Source organism: Pinus tabuliformis, chromosome Q, assembly GCF_031772625.1.
Source record: "Pinus tabuliformis cultivar Carrire ecotype Pingquan chromosome Q, CPIR1, whole genome shotgun sequence".
NCBI classification, from domain to species: Eukaryota; Viridiplantae; Streptophyta; class Pinopsida; order Pinales; family Pinaceae; genus Pinus; species Pinus tabuliformis.
The window spans coordinates 897255348-897282216 of NC_142296.1; the positions used below are offsets into that span (position 1 = coordinate 897255348).

At 37.1% G+C, this 26869-nt stretch overlaps 1 protein-coding gene across 1 annotated transcript; it reads right to left on the minus strand.

Moving 5' to 3' along the window:
• Positions 1–25000: 25000 nt before the first annotated feature.
• Positions 25001–25826, minus strand: LOC149222363 (small ribosomal subunit protein uS9-like). The gene has a single exon (XM_089385392.1). The coding sequence runs from the start codon at positions 25623–25625 to the stop codon at positions 25200–25202; it is 426 nt and encodes a 141-aa protein (XP_089241518.1). The 5' UTR covers positions 25626–25826; the 3' UTR covers positions 25001–25199.
• Between the last annotated feature and the right edge of the window lie 1043 nt (positions 25827–26869).

Genomic DNA, 26869 nt, shown 5'->3' on the forward strand with positions numbered 1-26869 from the left:
GAGTCGATGGATAGGCTCATGACATCACAAGTAACATGGAATTCACTAAAGGGAATTGTTTTCCCTAGAGAAGTCGTAGATGTCCGAAAAAGGAGTCGCAGCTAGGAAGGAGGACGAGTAATTGTCTATGAAGGAAGACAAATGGTTCGAGTTATATCTGTTTAAAGGGCCAAGGGTTCTGCAATATTCTTCTATGGTTCAAGGTTTGTCCAAGATTGGATCTATGTGTTGGTTGAGTTCAACTCAAGGAGGCATAATTTTGTTCAATAAGTCAAGGCAAGGATGTCGCATTAAGTTCAGCCCAACTATGTTATGCGTGATCGGAGTAGGCCAAGGCATGATTTGGTGGTTGGTCATGCACTTATGGTGCCTTGGTTAGGGCTGCAGGAGGCTACATTAGGTAGGCCAAGGCTAGTGGATGGTTTTGTTAGGGCCGCAAGGCTACAAGGTAGAGGGCAGGGGACTAGAGTAAGGGCACGCATGCTAATGCTCAGAGGATACTAAGATCTAGACAGTGGTCCGTGACCTTAAGATTAGCTTAGCAAAATTGTAATAGCTGACAGCAAAGTAGATCAAGATGAATGAGGGCAAATTTGGGGTCTGTTATGGCTAGGGAAGTAATCTAAGCCCTAGATCAGTGAATAGAAGGGTAGTAAGGAGAACTAAGTGTTTGTGTAGACTTGAGGGGAAAGTGATATCCATGTGGGCCTAAGCAAAGAGAGGTAGAGGACAGCAGTTTTTGAGGACTTACTTATGCATTGGTTTGAATGATGAAATCCACTATGAGTAGCTCATGTTTTGAGGGTTGGAAATGAAAGTGATCTAAACGACTTGATCATTGTGAACAGCGAATTGGGCAAATATTGAAGGAGCAATTTATTTGCAAGTAGAGGCAAAAGACATTGAGGTGTCAACGACAAAACAGTATCAAAAGGATTGTTATAAAAGGGGCTACATCAACAAGTAAGTTAGTTTTTTTTGTCAAAAAGTACCAAAAGGATTGTTATAAAAGGGTCTACAACAACAACTAAGTTGGTTCTTTTTGTCATTGTTCTTTTGGGCACATTGAATATCAAAGGGTGTTGATATCAAGCCCTAGTAGTCTTGTATTATCGTTTTGTAAGGGTCATGATCCCTAGTATGGGATCCCTATGTTTGTTTTATTGAAGAACAAATAAAAACAAGTTTTGGGCCATCTAAAAATGTGTATTTTGTTGATTCACCATTGTTAATAATTTTCCATTGTGCAAAGTGCTTGTAAGTTGGGGGTTCCTAGTGTGTTTGCGTATTTAGTTAGCCACAGATCAGACCTAAGGCCTACGTAAAATTCAACAAGCTATAGGTGGAGAGTGGGTGAAAGAAAAAACTATTGTGTATAAGAAAATTGCAAAGGATCAGAAGCAATCAAAGTAAAAGAAGATCATAAGAGTTGGACAAAACAAATATTTACATATTTCATAGGGGATTGGTGTCTCCTTCAGGGAGAACTTGAAAAAGGTCAACAAGTTGATACCTGTCAACAGTGGGAGTTGGTTCTTCCAAAGAAAAAAAGGTTGGAACCTCCTATAGGTTGGTGCTTACTTAAAATGACGTAAAAATAAATAGGTGTTTGCATTTTTCATTTTTCATTTTTCATCAAAATTAAAAAGAAGATTGATGGATTTCTCCGTTTATGGTTTTCCACGTAAAAATCATTGTGTCATGCGTTTGACGTTTATGGTATTGTTGTATGATTTATGTATTTTTGACATGGTCATTTCCTAATTATTTGAATCTATATAAAAATTGTTAAAATTGGTCATCAGGGCTTTGAAGAAATTCCAAACTCATCCTCTTTGGACCATCAGGACTTTGAAGGAAATCTGGATTGTTTGAGAGATCTAGAGCATCGGGACTTTGAATAAAATCCACTCATCTAGGGTATTTGAGAGATTTGTACCATCAAGACTTTCAAGAAAATCCAAACTCATCCACATTGTTTGAGAGATCCGAACAATCAAGTCTTTGAAGAAAATATGGGACATTCAGATTGTTTAAGAAATATGGGACACAAACATAACTAGACATCCAGATCAATCCAGACTCTTAAAGAAATCTGAGAATCTGACCCTTGGAAAAATTTACAAAGGAAAACAAAAAAAAACACCCAAATCTGAATTTTTCCTTCATAGACATGAATAATGTGGCAGATGACATGGTTGGTGAAGTGGCATACAAGTGGCAGCAATGACATATGGAAGAACACGATTGGAGAAGGTAGATGATGTGGCATACCTTGTGGCAATGACATGGCACACTCCATACACGTAACACATGGCAAGTGATTTTGGATCTTTTAGATGGCCAATTGGACCAAATCCATGTGACACATGGCACCAATCAAAGGTAGCCACGTGGAAAGATGACATCAACAAAGTGACATTACAAACCATAAAAATGTGTTCCAAAAGATTGTGTTTCTAAATGTTTCACAATGTTAAGTGAGTTGGCATATGACTAGGCAATGGGCTCAAAAAAACTCAAAACACGACTAAGGTATCTGAACACCCCGATAATTTTAGGGTGCGGCGTTTGGCACATTAGACCAAATCCTGACTTCCTGAATGTGGCATGAAAAGAGTTTAGCCCTTATTGTTTGAAATGTGGTCACAACCCCTGGTCCCTCTACAGCAGAGTCATAGAAACTAAGACAAGGCATTTTTGTTGAAATCTAGGGTATTCAAACTCTGAATCTCCTAGCGTAATCGCTCAAATACACTATTTAGAAAGGACCAAATATCACATTGTGTGTTGAAAAAGGTTAAGCACTTAAAGTCTTAAGTTTGTGGTTCTAGCCTACAAGCATACAATATAGGGAGCTAGTTATTGTGCCTACAGTTTTGGAAATTTTCCATTCTACTACATTTGGCCTTAAAATGATTTTTTTGGTGTTTGGCACTTAAACTTTCCTCATAATTTTGGTGCTACATTCTATGTTAAAATGAATTTGGTGTTTTGGAATTTCATTTTGTTTCTAAAAACTAGGTGTTGTAAAGTGACTAGCGAAATTCAAAAGGCATGAATATGAAGCCATTAGATTCTTGATATTTAAGAATGCAAAAGGACACGATGGACGAGAAGAGTGATATAAAAATTGATGCCTCGAATTGTAATGAATACTTTTGGCTCTTGTTCTGATCAAATTAACATCATAAAAAAAAAGCTAGAGATAGTGGACATAAAAAAACAATCAAAAGTCAAAATTTTGAAGCATATAAAGAACCAACAAATGTAAAATTATGGGTAGCTCAGAAAGTATTTCCAAGAGAAGAAACCCCATCAAATTGAGTTTGTTGGGAAATTTACCCAAATATGGGGTTTTGGACCCAATGTAATGTGTTTGGGACTTAAAAAACTAATTGTTTATCTAATGGGTTGAGAGGTTAAAACCCTAAAGATCTAGAGGTTTCATAAATGACCCAAGAGAAAATTATAAATAGAGATCCTATAGAGAGGCTCATGACATCACAAGTTGTTAGCACTATGTAATTCCTTAACGTTGTGAATGAAATTGCAAAGGTAACCACAAAACCACTTTTACATTTAGAAGCTAACCCTTCTAAACTCGGAGAGGGATCTCTCTATTAGATTTTGCTTTGTACGATTTTAGGCTAGATGTGAAAGTTCAGGTTTTGGTTTTTAAAATGGTTTGGTTGGAATAGCAAGAAAAGCCATTGGGCAATGGAGTCAAAGGGGCTTAAAGTGATCAATTTGCATAAATATCAAGCTTAAGTGTAACACGACAAGATAGGCATGTTGCTCGATCTTCGTAATTTATGAAATGGAGAAAGAAGAAAAGATTAAGAATCACTTTAAATATAGAGCATTGTTACCTGAATTATATATTTAAACTTCAGTGGAAAACATTGATTATTGCTTTAAACTAGAACAGAGTGTGTTGAAACAAATTTTGTACTTAATCTTCTTAAAAACAATAAAGAAATGAAAGACATATGAAAACAGAGAAAATACAAGATTACAGTAAGAAGAACTTCACCACACAGCTATGACACATGAATCATGTAACAACTTTCTTGTATTAATGCAAATGGCCACTTGATCTCAGTAAACAACTTTACAATGAATGGTAGTCTTTCTCAGTACGAGTCCCAACATCAATACTTCGAATTCTGAAGTATTTATACAAATTCTATCTAAATATCTTGACATAAAATATCAAGATTTATTACAAAATATCTCAAAGATTTTTTACAAAAATAGAAAAAAATTATAGGAGATATGAAACTGTTGTGGTTGTTGGCACTATCCTCGAGGGTTGTTGTTGATGACTGGGCCTGAAGAAGTGTTGTCATGTTGTCTTGTTGTTGGAGGTGAAACTGTTTTACTCCAGCAGTTCACATAATTTATCCCAATGCTCTTCACTTGGGATAGAAAACTTTATTAACTTCCTGTAAGTCTCATCTACCTCAGTATACTTTTGAAAAGTAGGCTTGGTGAGAAACAGGTGCTTGATCTCGTGCTTGATGAACAGGTCAAACTCTATAGCCTCCAGAAAATCCTTCCCTGTGATGCTTCCTTTAATACCTGCAAACTTTGATTTATCTCGGGCAATAGTGCATAGCTTATGGTAGTAGTCCTTTAAATTGATCAACTGGTCTCCATTTCCTATCAGTCCTGGCAGTCCTTTTAGATTAAGTGCATTAAACTTTCTATGAAATTTCTGGACACTAGACTCCATGTTGTGACATTTGTTTTCTAATTGCAACATCAAGTTCCTCTTAGTCAAGACCCTTCTCACCTCTAAAATTTTTTATGTTCTATCTGCAACTTCTAATTCTTCTAACTCCTCCTTGGTTTTTGAATTTAAGATCCTTATCAGTGTTGTAGCTTCTCCAAGCTTTTGTCCCAAATATGCCTTTATCTCTGCAAGTACTTCTTTTAATTTCATAATCAACTCTTGTTGTTCAAATATAATTTGAATTGAGGACCATATTTCATTGATGGCCTCATTAATATTTATCCATATGGTCTCATTTGCCTGTGCCAAATTCTGGGCCATCGCTGACTCACTTTCTACCGTTCAATCTTTAGAGTGAGCCTGTGAGTTTTCTACAACTCTGCTACATAAGAATTGTCTATCTTTAGTTTTTGATCCTACAAAGTTTCAATTTGATCCTTTAATTTTTTAATTTCCTGCCCTTGAATGGACAAGTCTTTCATGGCTTTAACTAACTCATTTAGAGAATTTGTACTCTATGTTGGTGATTTGGTCGATGTAGATCTCCTGTTGTTGTTGATACTGAAATAGGGACTGTTGTTAGAGGCACTATATCTAATGTAATGATTGTTCCTTTTCCTTGAGCATTTTTTCGATCTCCACTTCCATATCCTTAATCTCGTTGCTTCGTTCGATTATTATCTTGAACATGTTCTCTTTCTCTTTCTCAAGCTCCCCAACTTCCTTAGTTTGGGGATCCTTAGGGGAGGGAAGTTTGAGTTGTTTCCTCAATGAAGTTATGCCTGCATTTTTCCTCCTCACAATTTCCTCTGTTGCTTTTACATCTTTGGGGTCATACCCCAGTGTAATTTCCAGGTCCTCCAATGTTTTGATCCTGATGTCCTTAGCCAAAGATGAAATCTTTTCAAGCTTCAATTGTGACTGTATGTTGTTAAGTGAGCACTGCAACTTGGAAGTTGTCACAGCAATGTTGGTCAAGGTAGAGTACGACATTTCTCCAGCTTGTTTATGTAGGTCTATTTGGTCAATGGGGTGAATCTGCTCAGTATCAAAGGAAAAAACAGATTTCTTGTAATCAGCTGAAGTCTTCAGAAATGGAATCTATGCTTGAAGGAATGCAATTTTCATTTTCCCCTTTTCTGTATTAAACGTTGAAAGAAGCTTGTGCTGTGAAGAGATTGTTTGCTTCCAGAATTGGGTGTATGTGGAGACTCTGAGTTGATCATTCTTCTTCTTAATTTTTCAATATATTTTGCAAAGCTATTTGATTCATCTTGGTCCTGAACCAATTTTGATGTTTGAGCTATATCTGGGGGATCTTGGGACGCTGAGAAAGCTGGAGAACTTGTGAAGATATCTTCTCCTCTTGTAGAAGCAGGATGGCGTGTTAGGACTATGTTGGCATGCCCCTCATCCTCCTGCTGAAAAACTAGTTGAGAACTAATCTTGTGCTTCTTCTTGTATTTCAGAAATTCTTTGACTTGAATCGCAGTCACTAAAGGGGGAATTTCCTCCCTTGGTATCTTGTCTTTTTTCTCTTGAGGTACTAGAGTCTGTGAGGTTGTTGTAGATATGACATGTTCTTATGCCTCATGTAGTGTGTTCTCCTCCCATTGACTTTGATTCATGAACTTCTCTATCTCTAGTCTTGGAGTGTGAGTGTAGGGAGTGGTTTTTTGTTCCACTCTCAGCTTGGAGATGATTCCAAAAGGGTCATATGACCAGGTAAAGCTCAATTTGAAGTTCATTTGTTTAAGGAGTGAATCTGTCTCTTTACTGGTTGCCCTAGTGTTACAAATAAACGTTCCCACCTGTGCCTTGATCTTGAACTGGGACATCTTCTTTGTTGCAACAAAATGTAAATCATCCATATGTACCATCTGCCTGATATATTCCATGAGAAGATTTTCATGGGAACGCCTGTAGGGAGGCAACTTGCACCCATAAACTCTTATTTTTGTACAATTTTGGTATAAATACCAAACCCCTATTTTAGTCTGATCACTAAGATGCAAAAATTTTTGTATTTCTAGTCCTATCCTAGGCTCTACATCACTGTTTAGTAAGATGGGAATTGTATGTAGGAATTGATCAACATAATAGAGAAGGTGTACTCGATGGAATTTTTCCTCACCAGGGAGGTCCAAAGGATTACATACTATGGAGTACTTTGATCATCTAATTTATGCAAAGGGAATGAAAACCTATCTACTTGATGGTAAAGAAATAAATACATCAACATTGAAGAATACTTAAAAGTCCCCTCAATAGAGAACTTGAGGAGTTGGTCATGAATTGACTCTGCAATGAACTCATTGTAATTGAAAATAGGGGGTTTCACACCAGATGTAAAGATTGATAAGAAACCAACAATGGCCTCATCAACCCATTGATCGGATTGATATCCAAGTATACATGAAATAATTGCAATTACCTGTTTAGTCATCTCGGGGAACATAGAGGATGAGTAGGGGGATTTTTCTTAGGTAATTGGGCATCCTTTGGGAGAAAAAACTCAAAAATATTAGCTCTTTGTGGGAATGTCAGGTTTTTGTAGAATTCCATAAGGGAATCCACTGAAAATGGCTTCAAGGAGTCAGAATTTGGCAATTGTAGCATCTGAGAGATGGTTTCTGCAATGATGGTGAAAAGGATGTCACCATTATGGGCCATAATTGCCCTTTGGCTAGGGATGTAACGAAATTGGCACCAGGACACGAATTTTGGGAAGTGATAAGTATGTGAGAAGATGAATTGGGGCAGGGAAGATTCCCACAGGCCCAATTCATCATTGAGGTCAAGAAACTTTTGCTTCAACCCACTGTGAAGTTCATACATGTCAAAATCGCAATTGGTTTCAACAATTTTGTGTTGCTAGTGCACTAATGGTTGGTGATCTAGGTCTATGGTAGTGGGTTGCATAGGTTTGTCATCAGAGGATTTAGATTTTTTTTTAAATGCCATTATCGAAGGGAAAAGAAAAGGGAATTCAACATTCCTCAGGAAAGAAAAAGTGAAAACTAGTATTCGGACATAAAAAGGCATTTGGTTGCAGTGGTTGGTTACACTGAGTATTCACGGTGATGGCGTGGGTCACTGACTAAATACTGGAGCAGATTGTGACAGGTTAATTGTGTGTTGGAGCTTCTAATTCATGTTATCTTGAATCGATTAAAAGAGGCAACAGAATGGGTTTTGGGTGGGTTTATATAGCAAAACGAACTTAACGTTGTTTTTAACCATTTAAATAGAGCGGGTTCGTTGTCGTGGGAAACGGACAAGCATTTATTGAGCAACGTTCCGCTGATGTGGTGGTGGGAGCGCCAGATGGCATCATCAGATTGGGGGAGAAGCATTGACAGGAGGTCGCTTTGGCGGAAGGGATGTGGGGTCTACCAGTGTGACGTGGCGAAAAGTTAACTGGGTCTGCCGATTGAATATGGCAGAAGGATGGCAGATTACCTGGGTCCGCAAGGGTGAGATGGCGGATAGGTAATGGAGGGGAAAGGTTGACGTATGAGCGAATGGTGGGGACGAGGGAGTCCACATGGCAGAAGGGTAGTGGTGCAAGAGCAGCAAAGGTCAATGGTCATGCGAATGGGGAAAGTGGGATAGCAGTTTTCGGAGGGGGGACGAAGCGGTAAGTGGGAATAGGTGGGGGCTGTGAAACACCCCAAATCTGCCACGTTGCAAGGGGTTACCCCCTTTTTGGATCCCCCTTGTGATTAAACATCGGAGGGGCTCAAATACGATCCCCCGCCATTGATCCGGGCTAGGTGGATCAGGGTCGTTCGAACATACTTTCACTTTATCATGTGGCGACAAAACACGTCGCATCAACAAACTTTATTTGCAAAATAGAATTGTGATTAAATTAGCAATCTAGCTTAACATTAAATCTTAATCAACCACGCTTAAGCACTATGGTCGATTACTTTTTTATTCTCACTAATCTAATTCAACCACGATTAGACTATGTGGCTAATTTATTCACTAAACTAAACTAATTTTATTTAATCCAGTGTTATCAAGTTTAAACAATGTGATTAAACTAACTAATCTACTTCTCTTAATTAAATGTGACATTTAAACAAGCTGCACACTTTATTGAAAATTTTCTAAGGTACTTCTAATGCAATTTTCCATTTTTGAGTAGCACTTTGACTTGCTCCCTTGCATCCATATTTTTTATGGGGTATTTTCCTTATTTTTCTTCCTTTTACATATTTTGATTTTTTATTATTTTCTCGTATATATATATATATATCCCCTTTGCTTTTCTTTTCTATTTTTTCTTTTCGTTTTCTTTGGAAATAAATTCGCATAATGAAAGATTATTTACAACATCTCATATACAAAATTACATCTAGAGTCAAGTCATCCTATGAAATGTAAAACTCTAACCCAAGTGACATGGACTTCACTCGAGGAGATTGTTTGCCCTAGAGAAGTCGTAAATGTCAAGAAGAGGAGTCGCAACTCGGAAGGAGTGTAGAGTTCTATTTGTCTAAAGGGCCAAGGGTTCTACAATATTCTTTTGTGGTTCGAGGCTTGTCCAAGAGTGGATTTGTGTTGGTCAAGTTCAACTCAAGGAGGCCTAGTTTTGCTCAATAAGTTGAGGCAAGGATGTTGCATTAAGTTCAACCCAACTCTGTTCTGTGTGATCCGAGTAGACCGAGGCATGATTTGGTGGTCGGTCGTGGACTCAAGGTGCCTTGGTTAGGGCTACAAGAGGCTACATCAAACAAACCAAGGCTAGTGGATGGTTTTGTTAACGTCACAAGGCTACAAGATAGAGGGAAGGGGACAAGAGTAATGGCATGCAAACTAATGGTCAGAGGAAGATCTAGACAGTGGTCCATGATTAGTTGAGCAAAATTGTAATAATTGGCAACAAAGTAGATCAAGATAAATGAGGGCAAATCCAAGGTTTGTTATGGCCAAGGAAGTAATCTAAGCCCTAGATCAGTGACCAGGGCAGTAAGGACTCTATGTGTTCGTGTAGAGTTGAGGGACAAGCGATAGCCATGTAGGCCAAAGCAAATAGAGGTAGAGGACATATTAACGTTGCCAAGAAAAACTAACATTGTTGAGATGATTTCTTGAAGTATGTGCAGAAAATGAGCTTTGGACAATAGTGTTTGAGGACTTACGGACAATAGCATTTGAGGACTTACTTACGTAGTGCTTTAAAGGATGAAATCCATAGTGAGTAGCTTATGTTTTGAGGGTTGGAACTAAAAGTGATCTGAACGACTTGATCACTGTGAAGAGCGAATTGGGAAGACATTGAAGGAGCACTTTCTCTGCAAGTGGAGGCAAAAGACAGCTAGGTGTCAGTGACAAAAGAGGATTGAAAGGATTGTTGTAAAAGGGGATACATCAACAAGTAAGTTGGTTGTTTTTGTCATTGTTCTTTTGGGCACACTGAAGATCAAACTTTATTTACCTCAAGCCCTAGTAGTCTTGTATTAGCATTTTGTAATGATCCCTAGTATGTGATCCCTATATTTGGTTTATTGATGTACAAATAAAAACAAGTTTTGGGCCATTTATAAATGTGTATTTTGTCGATTCAATGTTGTTTATATTTCCGTTGTGCAAAGTGTGTGGTTCCTAGTGTGTTTGTGTATTTAGTTAGCCATAAACCATACCTAAGTCATAAGGAAATTTCAACAAGCTATAGGTGGAGAGTGGATGAAAGCAAAAACTATTGTGTATAAGAAAATTACAAAGCATCATAAGCAATAGTGAAAGAAGATCATAAGAGTTGGACAAAACAAATATTTACATCTTTCATAGGGGGATTGGCATCTCCTTCAGGGAGGCCCTGAAAAAGATCAATAAATTGGTCCCTGTAAACAGTGGGAGTTAGTGCTTCCAAAGAAAAAAAGGTTCAAACCTCTTAAAAGATCAACAAATTGGTACATGTAAACAGTGGGAATTAGTGCTTCCAAAGAAAAAAAGGTTCGAACCTCTTATAGATCGGTGTTTACTTAAAATGATGTAAAAAGAAATAGGTGTTTACATTTTTCATCATAAAAATCATTGTGTCATGTGTTTGATGTTTATGGTATTGTTGTGTGATTTATGAATTTCTACATGGTCATTTCCCTAATTATTTGAATCTATATATAAATTATTAAAATTGGTCATCAAGGCTTTAAAGAAAATCCAAACTCATCCTCTCTCGACCATAAGACTTTGAAGTGGCATACCTAGTGGCAGTGATGACATACAAAAAGAACATGATTGGACAAGTTAGATGATGTGGCATACCTAGTGGCAATGACATGGCACACTCCATACACATCACATAGCAAGTGATTTTGAATCTTTTGGATGGCCAATTGGGCCAAATCCATGTGACACATGGCACCAAACAAAGGTAGCCACGTGGAAAGATGACATCAGCAAAGTGACGTGACAAATCCTCCAGATTCGCGTCAAAAGAATGTGTTTCTAAATGTTTCATAATGTTAAGTGAGTTGTCATATGACTAACCAATTGGCCCAAAACAACTCAAAACACGACTAAGGTATCTGAACACCCCAACAATCTGAAGGTGCAGGGGTTGGCACATTAAAACAAAGCCCAGCTTCTGAAATGTGGCATGAAAAGAGTTTAGCACTTATTTGAAATGTGGTCACAACCCCTGGTCCCTCTATAACAAAGCCAAAGCAACTGAGATAAGGCATTTTCGTTGAAATCTAGGGGTATTCGAAGTCCGAATCTCCTAGCATAATTGCTCAAATACACTATTTAGAAAGGACCAAATCTCACATTGTGCATTGAAAAAGGTTAAGCACTTGATGTCTTAAGTTTGTGGTTCTGGCCTACAAACACAAAATAGGGAGCTAGTTAATGTGCCTACAGTTTTAGCAATTTGCCATCATACTACATTTTGCATTAAAAATATTTTTTTGGTGTTTGGCACTTCAAATTTCCTCAAAATTTTGGTGCTAAATTCTTTGTTAAAATGAATTTGATGTTTAGCATTTCATTTTTTCTAAAAACTTGTTGTAAAGTGAGTGTCGAATTTTAAAAGACATGATTTTCAAGCCATTAGATTCTTGATAATTGAGAATGCAAAAAGACGCGGTAAATGAAAAGACATGGTCGAGTTCAGTGCAAGGAGGCCTAGTTTAGTTCAATATGCCGAGGCAAGAAGGTTGCATTAAGTTCAACCCAACTCTGTTCTATGTGATTCGAGTAGGCCGAGGCATGATTTGGCTGTTGGTAGTGGACTCAAGGTGCCTTGGTTAGGGCTGCATGAGGCTACATTAGGCAAACCAAGGCTAGTGGATGGTTCTGTTAGGGCCGCAAAGCTACAAGATAGAGGGCAAGGGACCAAAGCTAATGGTCATATGATACGTGGTCCATGACCTTAAGATTGGCTAAAGAAAAATGTAATGGCTGGAAACAAAGTAGATCAAGATAAATGTGGACAAATCTAGGGTCTATTACAGCCAAGTAATCTAAGCCCCAAAACAATGACTAGAAGGGTAGTAAGGAGGTCTTAGTGTTTGTGTAGACTTGAGGGATAAGCAATAGCCATGTAGGCCTAAGCAAAGAGAGGTAGAGGACATATTAACAATTGCCAAAAAAGCTAACGTTGTTGAGATGATTTCTTTAAGTCTATAAAAAAAAATGAGCTTTGGACAATAATGTTTGAGGACTTACTTCTGCAGTGGTTTCACAGATGAAATCCACTGTGAGTAGCTCATGTTTTGAGGGCTAGAAATGAAAGTGATCTAAACGACTTGATCATTGTTAAAGGAGCAATTTCTCTGCAAGTGGAGGCAAAAGACAACTAGGTGTTTAACAAAAGAGCACTGACAAGATTGTTGTAAAAGGGGCTACATCAACGAGTTGTTTGTTTTTATCATTGTTATTTTGGGCACACTGAAGATGAACGGGTGTTGACCTCAAGCCCTAGTAGTCTTCCATTAGCATTTTGTAACCGCAGTGATCCCCGATATGGGATCCCTATGCTTTTTTATTGAAATACAAATAAACACAAGTTTTGGGCCATTTATAAACGTGTATTTTGTTGATTCATTGTTGTTATATTTCGGTTTTGCTAAGTGCTTCTAAGTTGGGGGTTCTTAGTGTGTTTGTGTATTTAGTTAGCCATATACCATAGTGAAAGATCAAAATCAATCAGAGTGAAAGAATATCAAAAGAGTTGGACAAAACAAATATTTACATCTTTCACAGGGGATTGATGTCTCCTTCATGGAGGTCCTCAAAAAGATGGCCCTCAAAAAGATCAACAAGTCAGTACCTATAAGCAGTGGGAGCTTGCGCTTCCAGAGAAAGAAAGGTTGGAACCTCCTATGGGTTGGTGCTTACTTAAAATGATGTAAAACGATATAGGTGTTTGCATTTTTCGTTTTTCATCAAAAAAAAGATTGATAACGATCGAACCTTTATAGGTTGGTACCTATAAACAGTGGGAGCTTGTGCTTCAAGAGAAAAAACTGTTGGAACCTCCTATAGGTTGGTGCTTACACAAAATGATGTAAAAAGACATAGGTGTTTGCATCTTTCATTTTTCATCAAAAAAAAAAATATCGATACCCATCAAACCTTTATAGTTGGTACCTATAAATAATAGGAGCTTGTGCTTACAGAGAGAAAGGTTGGAACCTCCTAATGAGTAGCCATAGGGTCATTGCCAATAGCCCCAGTCAGCGCCAGGAGGCTGAGTCGATGCCAGAAGGTCAGCCGAGAGCCAGTGGTCGAAGCCAGGAGGTGGTTGTCATTGACAGGAGGTCGCCAATAGAGGAGGTAGCTTATGTTGATAGTGTTTGATCATTATCGCATCATCGGTTCAGACCGACTTCCAAGTATCGCAAGCCTCCCTGGAGAGGGAGAAATCCCATACCCATTTTGTTCCATCCAAGCGGCCTCTTCGAGCAAATTCCGGATTCACCAACCAAAGGTAAGTTGGCTTATACTTCCATCTCTGTACGATCGTTTGATCTGGTGAAAGCGTTGGGTATTCACCCGTTTGGTTTACTTTATCAGAAGCATCTTTTCCAGGTTAAGCGGATCCCAATGGGTAATCCTCTAATAGGTGATGCACTTCTATATACGATCACCGATTCACCAGCTTTCCCTTAGGCACTCCGTTTCACCATCCATATGCATACCACTTATTTGGTGTTTGCCCCACCTTTTAGGGTTTCGAAGCCGCCGCTCTTCAACCAAAGTTAGTAGCACCTCATTCATTGGATTTCCCTCCTTAGAGGTGACTTCGAGACCAGATATAGTGACATTCATTATATATGTCATTTCATACATGTTGCTCATGGTTGTTTGTCAGGAAAGCGTAATCCGAGAAAGTGGTATCAGGCCTGAAATATCGCCAAGAAAACTCTGGGGAAGAGGCAAGCTTCAACTCTCCCCCAGTGCCAGTGGGAGGAGACAACAGAGCCATCGTTGTGGGGGGGGGGTAAGAAGCATCCAACTTATTTCATGACTTTACCATCTGGATAGACAGCTCATGCTCGTAATCCAAATAGACGGGTCACCTTATCTTTCTCAATTTACCATCCCGCATATCAAGGTGTCTTGTGAGAATTAAAGAAGTGAAAAACCACCTTCAAAAAAAATATATTGATAGATTTCTTTGTTTATGGGTTTCCGCTTAAAAATCATTGTCATGTGTTTGACATTATGGTATTGTTGTGTGATTTATGTATTGTTTACATGATCATATCCTAATTATTTGAATCTATAAATAAATTGTTAAAATTTATCATAATACTAATTCACCTACCCCAATATTTTCAATTATCATGATTTCCAACAAGACACATACCAAAATGGCAATTAAAACGATCAATTCTATGTCCTAACACTTTTGAGTTTTATCGAGTGTGGTTGATTTGTAGTTCAAATAAACCAACTACAATTAATTTTTCAATGTTGTGAAGATATGAGCAACATGAGCAACACCAACAATACAACATTAGAGAATGACATTAAATAAACCAAATAAATAATCACCATTGCCTCTATTCCACAATAGAGATGGCAAAGACAAGGAACGCCACTAGTTCCTCAAATGCAATGCATTGCTTGGCCGAATACCAAACAATGTTCCAAGATGGAGCATTGCACCCACCGAGGACCATTCTTGTATCACTTATTCTCAAAACCATCCACCATCACTCTTGTTGTCGTCTAACCCATTTTCTTACAAGTCCCTAGGATGTGGTCCATATGTCACCCAAATCCCTTGCAATAAAGCCCCACCATGCACCGAAGCCCTTCTCACAACCTCCATCAACATGTCTAGATAGAGCACTAAAGGATGAACACATGGGAGGTAGCAAAGGTTACGAGAAAAGCATACCAACACAAAATCACCCTAGGTATTAACAAGACTTTCCCTTCTACGTGTGTGGCTGAATCCAAAGTCTGACACCCCTGTAGAACAGATTACCATGCCAACTCCATATAATGTTTCTAAATCTAACCATTGTCAAAACTCTGGATGAATTGAAGTTATTCATGGAGAGCAGCAAACACGGTTATGATTTACCATCTTGGTGGCCGAGATGAATAGGCTACCACAAATGAATACACCACCACAAAATCACCCCAAATATGGACAAGACTAGTCCTTTTACATGTGGCAAGACTTCACCTTTTACGTGTGGCTGAATCCAAGGTCAGACACCCCTGTAAAACAGGACACCCTGCCAACTCTATATAATGTTTATAAATCTGATCATCGTCGTATAACTCAAAATGAATGGCAATTATTCATGGGGACTCGCAGAAGTAAAGTTCAAATTTAGAAAATCAAAATTTGAGAACTTGATGGTAATTGCAATCAACAAGGCACCCGTTACCATATATACATAGTGATTGAAGTGTAACCCAAAATTCTAAAGTTTTGATGTCAATGCTATGTTTGACAAGTCTTTCAAAAAGGGAATTTAATGACCTTTTATGTTCAGCAGGTGGGTTCAACCAACATCATCCTACAATGCTAGCGGGAGATCACATCGCTATTAATAAAATTCGTATAATTAATTAACAGTTTGAAGCCACTAAAAAGTTGTTCTGATTCTGATTTTTCTATGGCATATAAATAAATTCTATTATACTAAAACCCAAAAAATAAATCGACTATAATTAAATGTCAAAAATTGAATAGAGAAAACATCGTATAATGTTCAAAAGCATAGTCAAATGTGTTTTTCGTTTAACCACTAACGCAAATATTTTTTATTTTTTTAACAAATTCTATTAAGAAGAATTGCTTGGACAATTTAAATTTTACATTAAAATCAGCAATGATTGAAATTTTAGATTACGAACAAAACCTTTTCTGAGCACATTATTACTTTTTTAGTAATTCAATTTTTGCCCATATTCTGTCGAAAGCAATTAGTCCAACAAAGTTTGACAAACAAAATAAATATGACATAAAAAAAATGTCTCCTATAATATTACTAGACTATAACAAAAACTAATCTACCCTTCATGCATGCTTGTAATTATTTCAAGAACAAACCATACTTGCCAATCAAAAATCTTGCACAATTTAACCTCATGTGTTTCATGTCCAGCTTAGCATCAGAAATCAACCTTTACAAGCATTTATTCAGATTATACTAGCTTTTTCAGAAAGTAAAATCCAGGTATAACACAGTTCCTTGAATCCATTTCACAAGTGCAGATCAGAAATGATAATATCTGCGTGAGTTTGATGGTAAATCTTCTTACACCAGCATCATAATCAGAAGAGTCACATACACTAAAACACACTACATACCATATTGACTAATATCCTGATTATGAATGCTAATACTCCACATCAACCAACGTTAAACAACCTCATAAACAGGTCATACAAAAAAATATTAGCATTGAAAGAGTAATGAAGTATATGATGCAGTAATTAAATGAACATAAAAATGAAACAGGACTCATTAATTGTAAAAAAACAAAAAACAAAAAATTACGTTCAAAACCACACATTATTCATGCTTCATTCAAATCAACTTACAGTTCACATTTATAATTTCATCATACCAAATCCTTATTAGCAAATATTTGAGACATCGAGTATGAGGATCCATCTCACATCAACACACCAACTTGCAAAAGCACTACCATAATCAACTTATGATTCTCGAGTATGAGGATCCATCTCACATCAACACACCAACTTCTAGAAGCACTACCATAATCAACTCAGGATTCTTTCAACATACTAATTAAAACATATAGACAAAGCAAATATCTCCTTTTGTTAAAATTGGAAACTAGGGCCAAACTCCATGTGGGTCATCTTATTAATGGACGCTGATATTTTTCTTGGATCTCTCTCATTGAGAGGTGTAGGATTGAACTAAAGATCATCCGATTCCGATAAGTATTCATGGAGATATGAATTTCTTTGTGTTATGGGGCAATTCGTCAAGGTCAGCCAACAACAAAATAAACCCCACTTGTGCTCAATGTTTTAGTATAAATAGAGGTGGCCTTCAAGTTATTTCAACACACTTGGGGTCTCTTCCTCTCTTCTTGTCTTTGGGTTTTAGTAAGAGGAGAGATCCTAAGGGATAACGCTACCCTAATCCTGAGGGCACTTGGGATCTCTTCCTCTCTACTTGTCTTTGGGTTTTGGTAAGAGGAGAGATCCTAAGGGATAGCGCTGCCCTAATCCAGAGGGCAAAGCTGGAACTGCCAAGAAAAGCCGGAATTCCTGGAATTGTCAAGAAACGTCGGAACTGTCGGAACTGCCGAAAAAAGCTGGAACTGCCGGGAATGGCCAGAATTACTGGAACTACCGAAATTGCTGGGAATTGTCGGAACTGTCGGGAATAGTCAGAAGTGTTAGGACCAGCCAGAACAACGGGGAAGGTTGACATAGAGGGCAGACGCCAAAACTGCCGGGAAAAGCCAAAACTGTCAGAACTACCAAGAAAAGCGAGAACTGCCAGAACGGCCTGAATTTCCGGAACTGTCGAGAATAGTCGGAATTGCCGAAACTGTCGGGAATAGCTGGAACTGCCGAGAACAACAGGAACAACCAAGAAAGTTGCGGAATTGTCGGAACTACCGAAACTACCGGGAACAGCTGAAATTGCCGAAAGGAGAGCAGCATGCAATGTTACAGCTAGCATGCTAGGGACAAGCAAGCAAAATGCAGCCAGCACATAGGTCAGTATGGCAACATAGTGCAACAACGGCATATAATGCAGTACAGTGATGGATACAGACATGATTAATGAAGCATGATGAGATGTAGCATAGTGATGATGGGTGCAGCATGGTGCAGCATGCAGCATGATGATGAAATGCAGTACAACGATAAGTGAAGGAGTCACCTTGAAGAATCAGTTGAAGCAACATGTCTTCAACTAATCTCATGTATCATCTTCTTAGAGATGATTTATGCTCTTATCTAGATAAGTCAAAGTGTTGACTTCCGTTGTAAACGCACTATCTCTCTCTGCTGAACTATTGAAGAACATATAAGAAGAATTGATGAAGGGTTTCCCCACATTGGGGTTTGTCCCTGGCTAGCACCACATTTTGTGTCCTCTTGTCTTGGCTTGTCTTCTTCGATTTATGTTTATGTTCTATCTGCAGTTTACTTTAATGTTGATGTGATTGCTAATGTGGAAAACATATTGAGCTAACTGTGAAAATTGAAATAAATTCTCTAAGCATAAAACATACCTAAAATTAACACCTTTGCTTTCAAATCTGCACTCTTTTATGTATTTTACGTTCTCTTCCAAAATTTTCTTAACTAATTAGAGCTCAAGGCAGTATCACAACCAAGTACACGATAACACTATCATATAGATGAGGCAACTATGTCCTTTCGGTTTCAAAAGCTGTACTGATTCATGAATCCTCACATATTCTCTCTTCTCTCGGATAGGGCAGTATTCAGCAATTAATCTCCTTTAATGTACTTCTACAATTACAATGCAACACTTGATTACCAAATGTCACTTATATTTTCATAGAAATGACAAGAATATTCCATTGACTTTCAAGCTCTGCACTCATTTATATATCACGAACTATTTCCATATAATATAATTATCTGATCTACTGAGCTCAAGGTCATTTTTAGTTGCAATTTGACAGTAACAAGCAACAAGTCCATTTTGCTGTATATTCAATATCAAGGTTTTGGCAACAGCTAATAATTTCAGAAGATTGATGCTTACATGCCTCTCATCACACTATTCTAAGAGAACGTTTTGCAGTGTTGATCATCAACAGCAAATCAAAAGTGCATCTTGAGCAAATCCATAGTCCATCTCTGGCTGAAAAATAATCTCGTGTGAATAGACATTTTTTTCCACTTTAGCTTCAAAGATTGGGTTGACATTGCCCTACTCATCGCTATTCATATTCAATATTTTTACACACAGCCTTGAAAATAAACATAACTAACATGCAAATCATGCAGAGTAAGGTTTCTGAACACAACTCACCACTTTCAGCAATTATTTTCTAATTTAAACAAATTCAGTCAAGGTACCAACTGACACAGCTCAAACTCAGCTCTTATCAATCCCCAACAACGTGTTCAATTGATCCCTCTAAAGTTTCAGCTCAAAATTTGTGAAGCAAACTGTCTATCACACAACTTAGACAATTAGAGTTTGGACTTTATATGAATCTCTCAAGACTACTGAGACAAAGAGTACAGAAACAAAAGCTCACTATAATTTTCTTGCCTCCCCTAACATAACAGAGCTACTAAATTCATACTATACCCCTAACTACCTTTGAATTTCTATTAGATATATTAAAACCCCTTAAAAGAACTAAATTGCATGCACCTAGTTGAAAAAGTTGTTAGCAGGATTCATGTGTTAAGGATTGAAAGCTTCCGATGGATTAGGCTAATGTCTGTTGCCAAATTTTAAATTTGGCTTTAGGCCCTATAACAAAAAAAAAATCTCTGGATGTAAAAATGTAAAAATCCAGTTCAAAGAAATTGCATGCACCTAGTTGAAAAGGGTGTTATAGCAGCATGCATGTATTAAGGATTCAAAGCTAATGATGGATTAGGATAATGTCTGTTGTCAAAATCTAAATTTGGCTTTAGGCCCTATAACAAAAAAAAAAAACTCTGGGTGTAAATATCCAGTTTGAAGAAATCTCCTTTCCTCAAATTTACAGATAATTCAATACAAAAGAAAACCTCCTTTTGAAAAGGAACTTTTGATTTACAGCAAGGTACACTGCCTGAGCCAATTCAGGTAAAATGCCCTTTTTTATGAATCTGTTATATGCCTTTTTTATTGGCTCTCTAGCCTGTTTATTCTGAGCAAATGACTCTTTAGTTTAGAACAGATCTGTTGAATCACATTATCAGAATGCTGAAGCCCATAGATGAACATATTTGATGAGGGGAGACTAATATGTTGCAGTAGGTTACACCAAAGGCATTTTGATAAAATACCTAAGATCTGAAAGGCTAGCTAATGTATATTTCGATTTCTATTTTAAAAAATATCGAATATAAAATCTTTTTCTCTTGGGAAAAGAATTGACTGCACCTCATTCTACTTCTCTAACCTGTAAGTTAGCATGAAGCTCTTCTATAGTTCATATTATTCAGTGAGGCCAAGCTCAACTCTCTAATCCCTCCGATTTTCTTGAATGCTATGGGGCACAAGTTTCCAGAATGGGAACATGGGAATCTTGTGTACGGATCTCCAGAAGGCTGGAACTTACAATCAAATTTGCAAGTGGCAGCATGGGAGAAACAATAGTGTGTATATGTGTGTGTGATACATTTGAAAAAAAAGAAAAATAGGGCAAGATAAGGCACAATAGGTATCTCCTAAATGCTTTTTAAAGCATGTGATTAATAATAAATATTTGAACAAATGCTAGGAATATAAAATTGCTCATGTAATATTAATATTATAAGGTGGAATTTGACCAAACAATAGAAGTTCCTGTTGAAGTTTCTTCTTTTAACAACTGCCAATATATTATAAAAAGATTTGACTTTGACCAGATCAACGAGGCCCAGTTAACCCAGCACTGATTAATCCAATTTATGGATAAATTTTGATATTGTCCTGGACTCTTTGAAACATAAACCAAAATGAGGCCACTGACAACAAATCAAAATGAAAAGATAAGTTAATAACAAACATGCTCCACAGACTTGACACAGCAGCCATTAGAACAAAGGAGTTAAACACACATCCACAAACAGAACAGACACCACTAAACCAGCAAATCAATGACTGGACGACTCAATGAGTGAAAAACACAAATTAACAAAAAACAGAAGTAGATTGGGTTCCATGCCATGACAGTATCAACGTTGCAGTTATCGTTATCGGGATAATATCGGTGAGGGGAAAAATCAGGAAATAATCACGAAATAATCATGAAAAAATCGAAAAATACAAAAATATTCTCTAACATGTAAGTTAGCATGAAGCTCTTCTATAGTTCATATTATTCAGTGAGGCCAAGCTCAACTCTCTAATCCCTCTGATATTCTTGAATGCTATGGGGCACAAGTTTCCAGAATGGGAACATGGGAATCTTGTGTATGGATCTCCAGAAGGCTGGAACTTACAATCAAATTTGCAAGGGGAAGCATGGGAGAAACAATAGTGTGTATATGTGTGTGTGATACATTTGAAAAAAAAAAATAGGGAAAGATAAGATAAGGCACAATAGGTATCTCCTAAATGCTCTTTAAAGCATGTGATTAATAATAAATATTTGAACAAATGCTAGGAATATAGAATTGCTCATGTAATATTAATATTATAAGGTGGAATTTGACCAAACAATAGAAGTTCCTGTTGAAGTTTCTTCTTTTAACAACTGCCAATATATTATAAAAAGGTTTGACTTTGACCAGAATAACAAGGCCCAGTTAACCCAGCACTGATTAATCCAATTTATGGATAAATTTTGATATTGCCCTGGACTCTTTGAAACATAAACCAAAATGAGGCCACTGACAACAAATCAAAATGAAAAGATAAGTTAATAACAAACATACTCCACAGACTTGACACAGCAGCCATTAGAACAAAGGAGTTAAACACACATCCACAAACAGAACAGACACCACTAAACCAGCAAATCAATGACTGGACGACTCAATGAGTGAAAAACACAAATTAACAAAAAACAGAAGTAGATTGGGTTCCATGCCATGACAGTATCAATGTTGCAGTTATCGTTATCGGGATAATATCGGCAAGGGGAAAAATCAGGAAATAATCACGAAATAATCATGAAAAAATCGAAAAATACAAAAATATTCATTTTTTCAATTTTTTTAATATCTAAAGCATTTACAACATAAAATAAATACATTGACACATAAATATCATAAAGGAACTAATATATAAGATGTGTAACATCATTTCTAGTGCTACATCACACATAACAGTGAATCATGTCTTCAATAGTCAGTCCTGACTCCTGAGTCCCAACTCAAGCGTCAAAATATCAACAAAAATATAATAATGTATCTCATATCACAAGTCATAATGTCATATACAATGAAATGAACCAAATAACTAATATCACTGATTTCCTCTGCCCCTCTTGCGAGAAAAAGCAATAGCTTTTCCTCTAGATGTAGATGCCAGTGGAGTTGGCAATGGACTCTGCTGTGCTCTAGAAGCTGAAAAACTAGGAGCTACAGGAAGTAGACCACATCCTCTACTGGTGAGAGGGGTAGGTTGTGTCACCTCCTACTCCTCGTCAAAAAATCAGCCCAAAAAAAAAAACTTTATCAAGATTTTTTCCCAATAAATCGCGATTTTTTTCGGAAAAAAACGCGATTAAAGTTATCGTGATTTTTTGCGGAAAAAAATTTAACATAAAAATCGGGCGATAATATTGCCAAACTCAAAAAATCGTGAGTTTCCGATATTATCGCTATAATATCATGATTTTCGCAACACTGCTTTGTATTTGTCTGGCTGAAGTTTCCATACATTCTGGAAATAATATGACATGTCAGTTATTACCACCTCTGTAACTATGTTCAGTTAAGAGGAAATACAAATATATGTCCCTGTCAAAGTTATATTTTATGATCTGGTCATTTGTGGGTTTAAACACCTCTTATGCTGCTGTTAGAAAGTTCTGGAACACCAGCACAGTGCCTTGGTTATTTTTTATTAAAACACACAGAAGTACTGATATTGACTGATATAAATAATAAGGGGCACAAGTTCATTGATTCCAGTGTGGCTGAGCATGAATCTAGGCATAGAGCAAATTCTGGGCACTTCACTGCCCGTGGTAAAGTTATCTCGCACCCAGCCAAGTCTGCACACAGTTCAAGGTTCCTATACACTGTGTTGTCATTCTGTGTGTTTATTAACAGCGCAGCTATCTTTGTATTTGTCTTGCTGAAGTTTCCATACATTCTGGAAATAATATGAAATGCCAGTTATTACCATCTCTGTAACTATGTTCAGTGAAGAGGAATACAAATATATGTCCCTGTCTGAGTTATATTTTATGATCTGGTCATTTGTGGGTTTAAACACCTCTTATATGCTGCTGTTAGAAAGTTCTGGAGAACACATACAGCACCGTGCCTTGGTTACTTTTTATTAAAACACACATAAGTACTCCTACAGCTATTGTCACCACAACTGTTTAACGAAATCCATAGGAGACAAACTCTGTAGAACTCAGAATTTGTTGGGTGAAATTAATATACATCCAGGGAGGCATATTACATAATTCCTTCTGTATTATTGCAATTTGCAACAAATTTGAAAATTGAAACGTTCGAATAAATCAAGAGATCCAACCCTACTACAATCTCGACACTTTGCAATAGTAAAGGCGCATTTCTATATAATAGTATAACCATCAATTTTGACAACTCCCCGAAAAGAAATCCATTTACACTTTTTATAGTTTCACATTTAGAAAGGTTAACTAATATTGCTAACAGCCTAAAAGGGGTTCATAAAAAAAAGGCAGCATGACAATCTTCAAGGACCTTTGAAATAAAAAATAATATTTAAAAAAAAAATAGCAAGAGAAACTTCCATGGTAAATAGAGACAAATGCCTCACGAGTCAAAACCCGCTCAATATTTTAATTTTATATAATAAATTTATTTAAAACCCCACAAAAAGGGTTCATAAAAAAAAGGCAGCATGATAATCTTCAAGGACCTTTGAAATAAAAAGTAAAATTTCAAAAAAAAATAGCAAGAGAAACTTCCATGGTAAATAGAGACAAATGCCTCAAGAGTCAAAACCCGCTCAATATTTTAATTTTAAATAATAAATTTATTTAAAACGCAACAAAAAAAAAAAAGATTAAGACCCCCCCAACCAAAAAAAGATTACGACCCCCCTTGCCTTTTTATTGTTTAGCGATTAGAAATTTTTGAGTACAAGCGCTCAATGGTTATCATACTTCTTATAACTGATCCTAGAGACTATAATAACCTCAAGCCTATGTTTACCTCGAACACAAAACGTAAAATTATATTAAGTCAATTTACGCTTATCATCATTCACTCCGTTAGGTGGAGGGACTTGACGTTACTTCAACAAGGTTTACGAGTTTCTAATTCTCACACAAGCAACCAGGCAATTGAGAAGAACCCATATCAAGAAAAAACAGTGGAAGAATGTTTTCTTCAAATGACGCACGGAAACATTTATTGTTTCGTTATTTTTTATTGATCAGTTTCAACCGAGTTTTATCAACAGTTTCATTCCATTTTATTTCGCTTGCCCTTTTGTAAAATTAGGGCTTGCCAGAAATGCTCCAAAGGTTTGTTCCCATCAAATCTACAGATGGAGATTTTAGTGGAGTTAGCAAATTCTAACCATGTCAATTGACCCAGAGTTTCATTGCAACCTCTTCCATACTTACGTTACATCTACAAATAGTTAGAACTGATAATGCAATAGACACAATGCACCTATTTCTTAGGTAACGGCCCGCACAGAACAGGAGATGATTTCCCCTGAACCGTGCCAAGCCCCTCTAATAATATCCTTAAAAACCGGCCTGATCAAGCCACTTCTTATTAAAATAAACTGTGAACGGAGAGCGACATCAAATTTTCGATTTCAATAGAACTAGCAAATCTCAACAAAAATAGATAAATATCTAAATCTCGAAAATGTTTTTCATTTTCCAGCGAACAGATTTAGCTAAACACATAAGTTCAAGGGATAAACATAAACATAACATTTAAGAGATCATTACAAAAGAAATTCCAAACAAGAATTAAACAAAAATAAGCGTTATATTTCGGCTCTCATAAGTTCAAAACCTGGTATGCTTGCAAAAGTTGCAGCAAACATGCAAATATCCCAAAACCCTAAACTTTAGGATGAACTTAAATGAAATTAATCAAGTTGATTTCCAGAATATAAAAAACTGACTCAACAACCCTAACAACAAAAATACCACGACATGTAGGACTTCAACGGTAGGACTTCTGGAAACGAGCACGAGCACCACGACCTCCGAACTTCTTCGGCTCGCAGCGCCTTGGATCAGCCACCAGCAGAGTCCTGTCATACCTGACGAGAATATCCTTTATCTCCTTCTTCGACTGCTCGTCCACGTACTTCTGGTAAAAGGCAACCAGTGCTTTCGCAATGCTTTGCCTAATGGCGTAGATCTGCGAAGTGTGCCCTCCTCCTTTCACTCTGATTCTCATATCCACGCCAGCGAAGCGATGGCGTCCCAATAGAAGAATGGGCTCGAATGCCTTGTAACGTAGAATCTCAGGTTCAATCAACTCAATGGGGCAGCCATTGATCTTGATCAAACCTCGGCCCCGCTTGCAGTATGTCACGGCTACGGCCGTCTTCTTCCGACCGAAGCACTGAACGGAATCCGTCATTGTTGAATGGTTGCTGCTGATGCTCCTCTCTGTCGGTCTCTCTCTGGTTTCCCTGTGACCTTCAGCACTCCAATCCCATGCGAAACAATCTCCAAACACAAGCTAGACTAAGTAACTTGGGTTTTCAAAACCCTAACCCTAGAAACTACACACTATGTTCTTAACCTATGTTTAGAGTTTGTAAACGACGGCTGTTTGAGGGTTTGTTTATGGAGGGTTATTTAATTCGTCAAGTGGAGCTTGGAAACATGAATCGGCGAAACCATAAAATGGAGGCGTGTAGGTTGTTAGTCCCCGCCGTTAGGCCAAAGTATTAGAGTGATCTATGCATCATAGGGGATTTAAGTTTTCAATGATACTTTAATTTAATCAAAGTTGCTAAATTAAAGTTGATGGCAGATATAAGTTTTTCAGATTAATTATATTGTTAAGATTGATCGATATTTTGAACTAATTAATGTGGTTGGAAATGTTGATCAAATTTTAACAATGTGATTAATTTGAAAGATTTATATCTACATTGTTGATGGCAGATATAAGTTTTTCAGATTAATTATATTGTTAAGATTGATCGATATTTTGAACTAATTAATGTGGTTGGAAATGTTGATCAAATTTTAACAATGTGATTAATCTAAAAGACTTATATCTACATTATGGATCGCAAAAGTCTTAGATCTAATAAAGTTGATCGTTTAAAATATTAATAATATTTTTATTTTTTTTTTATTATTGGTTATAAAAATATGAAAGTTTATTTTCCCTGATAGTACATAGATGATGATTTAAAAATAATATTATAGGAATGGCGGTGTAATCTTCATAGTGGAAGTGTCCATTAAATGTGATTTACATTTACATGCTTTGTAATGATCACAAAGGGTATGATGATCAACGATGTTATCCCCATAGAGGACTACATGAGCCACCACCTAATCTACTTAATTTTCTATTAGTGAGGTAATTATCAAGTTATGAACCTATTTACTAATATGTCTCTCGTGACTACAAGATGGGTGCATGATCCAGGTGGATATTGGTGGCCACCTGCCAAGTCCACCTGGACCCCCACCATTGTTCCTCTCAACATTTTCAGTTTCCTTAATTATAGCGCAGTTTACTATTTTTAGCAGTTTTTCGGGTCCTAAACTTCTGGAGCCGTTTTGAGGCCCTAAACGACGTTTTTTGGGAAATCTACCTCTGCGATTTTTTAGTTAAAAAAATTGTCTTTACCGTCGTAGTCC

Coding starts and splice junctions, on each gene's coding strand:
- LOC149222363 (XM_089385392.1), bottom strand. CDS start 25,625: ATGACGGATTCCGTTCAGTGCTTCGGTCGGAAGAAGACGGCCGTAGCC.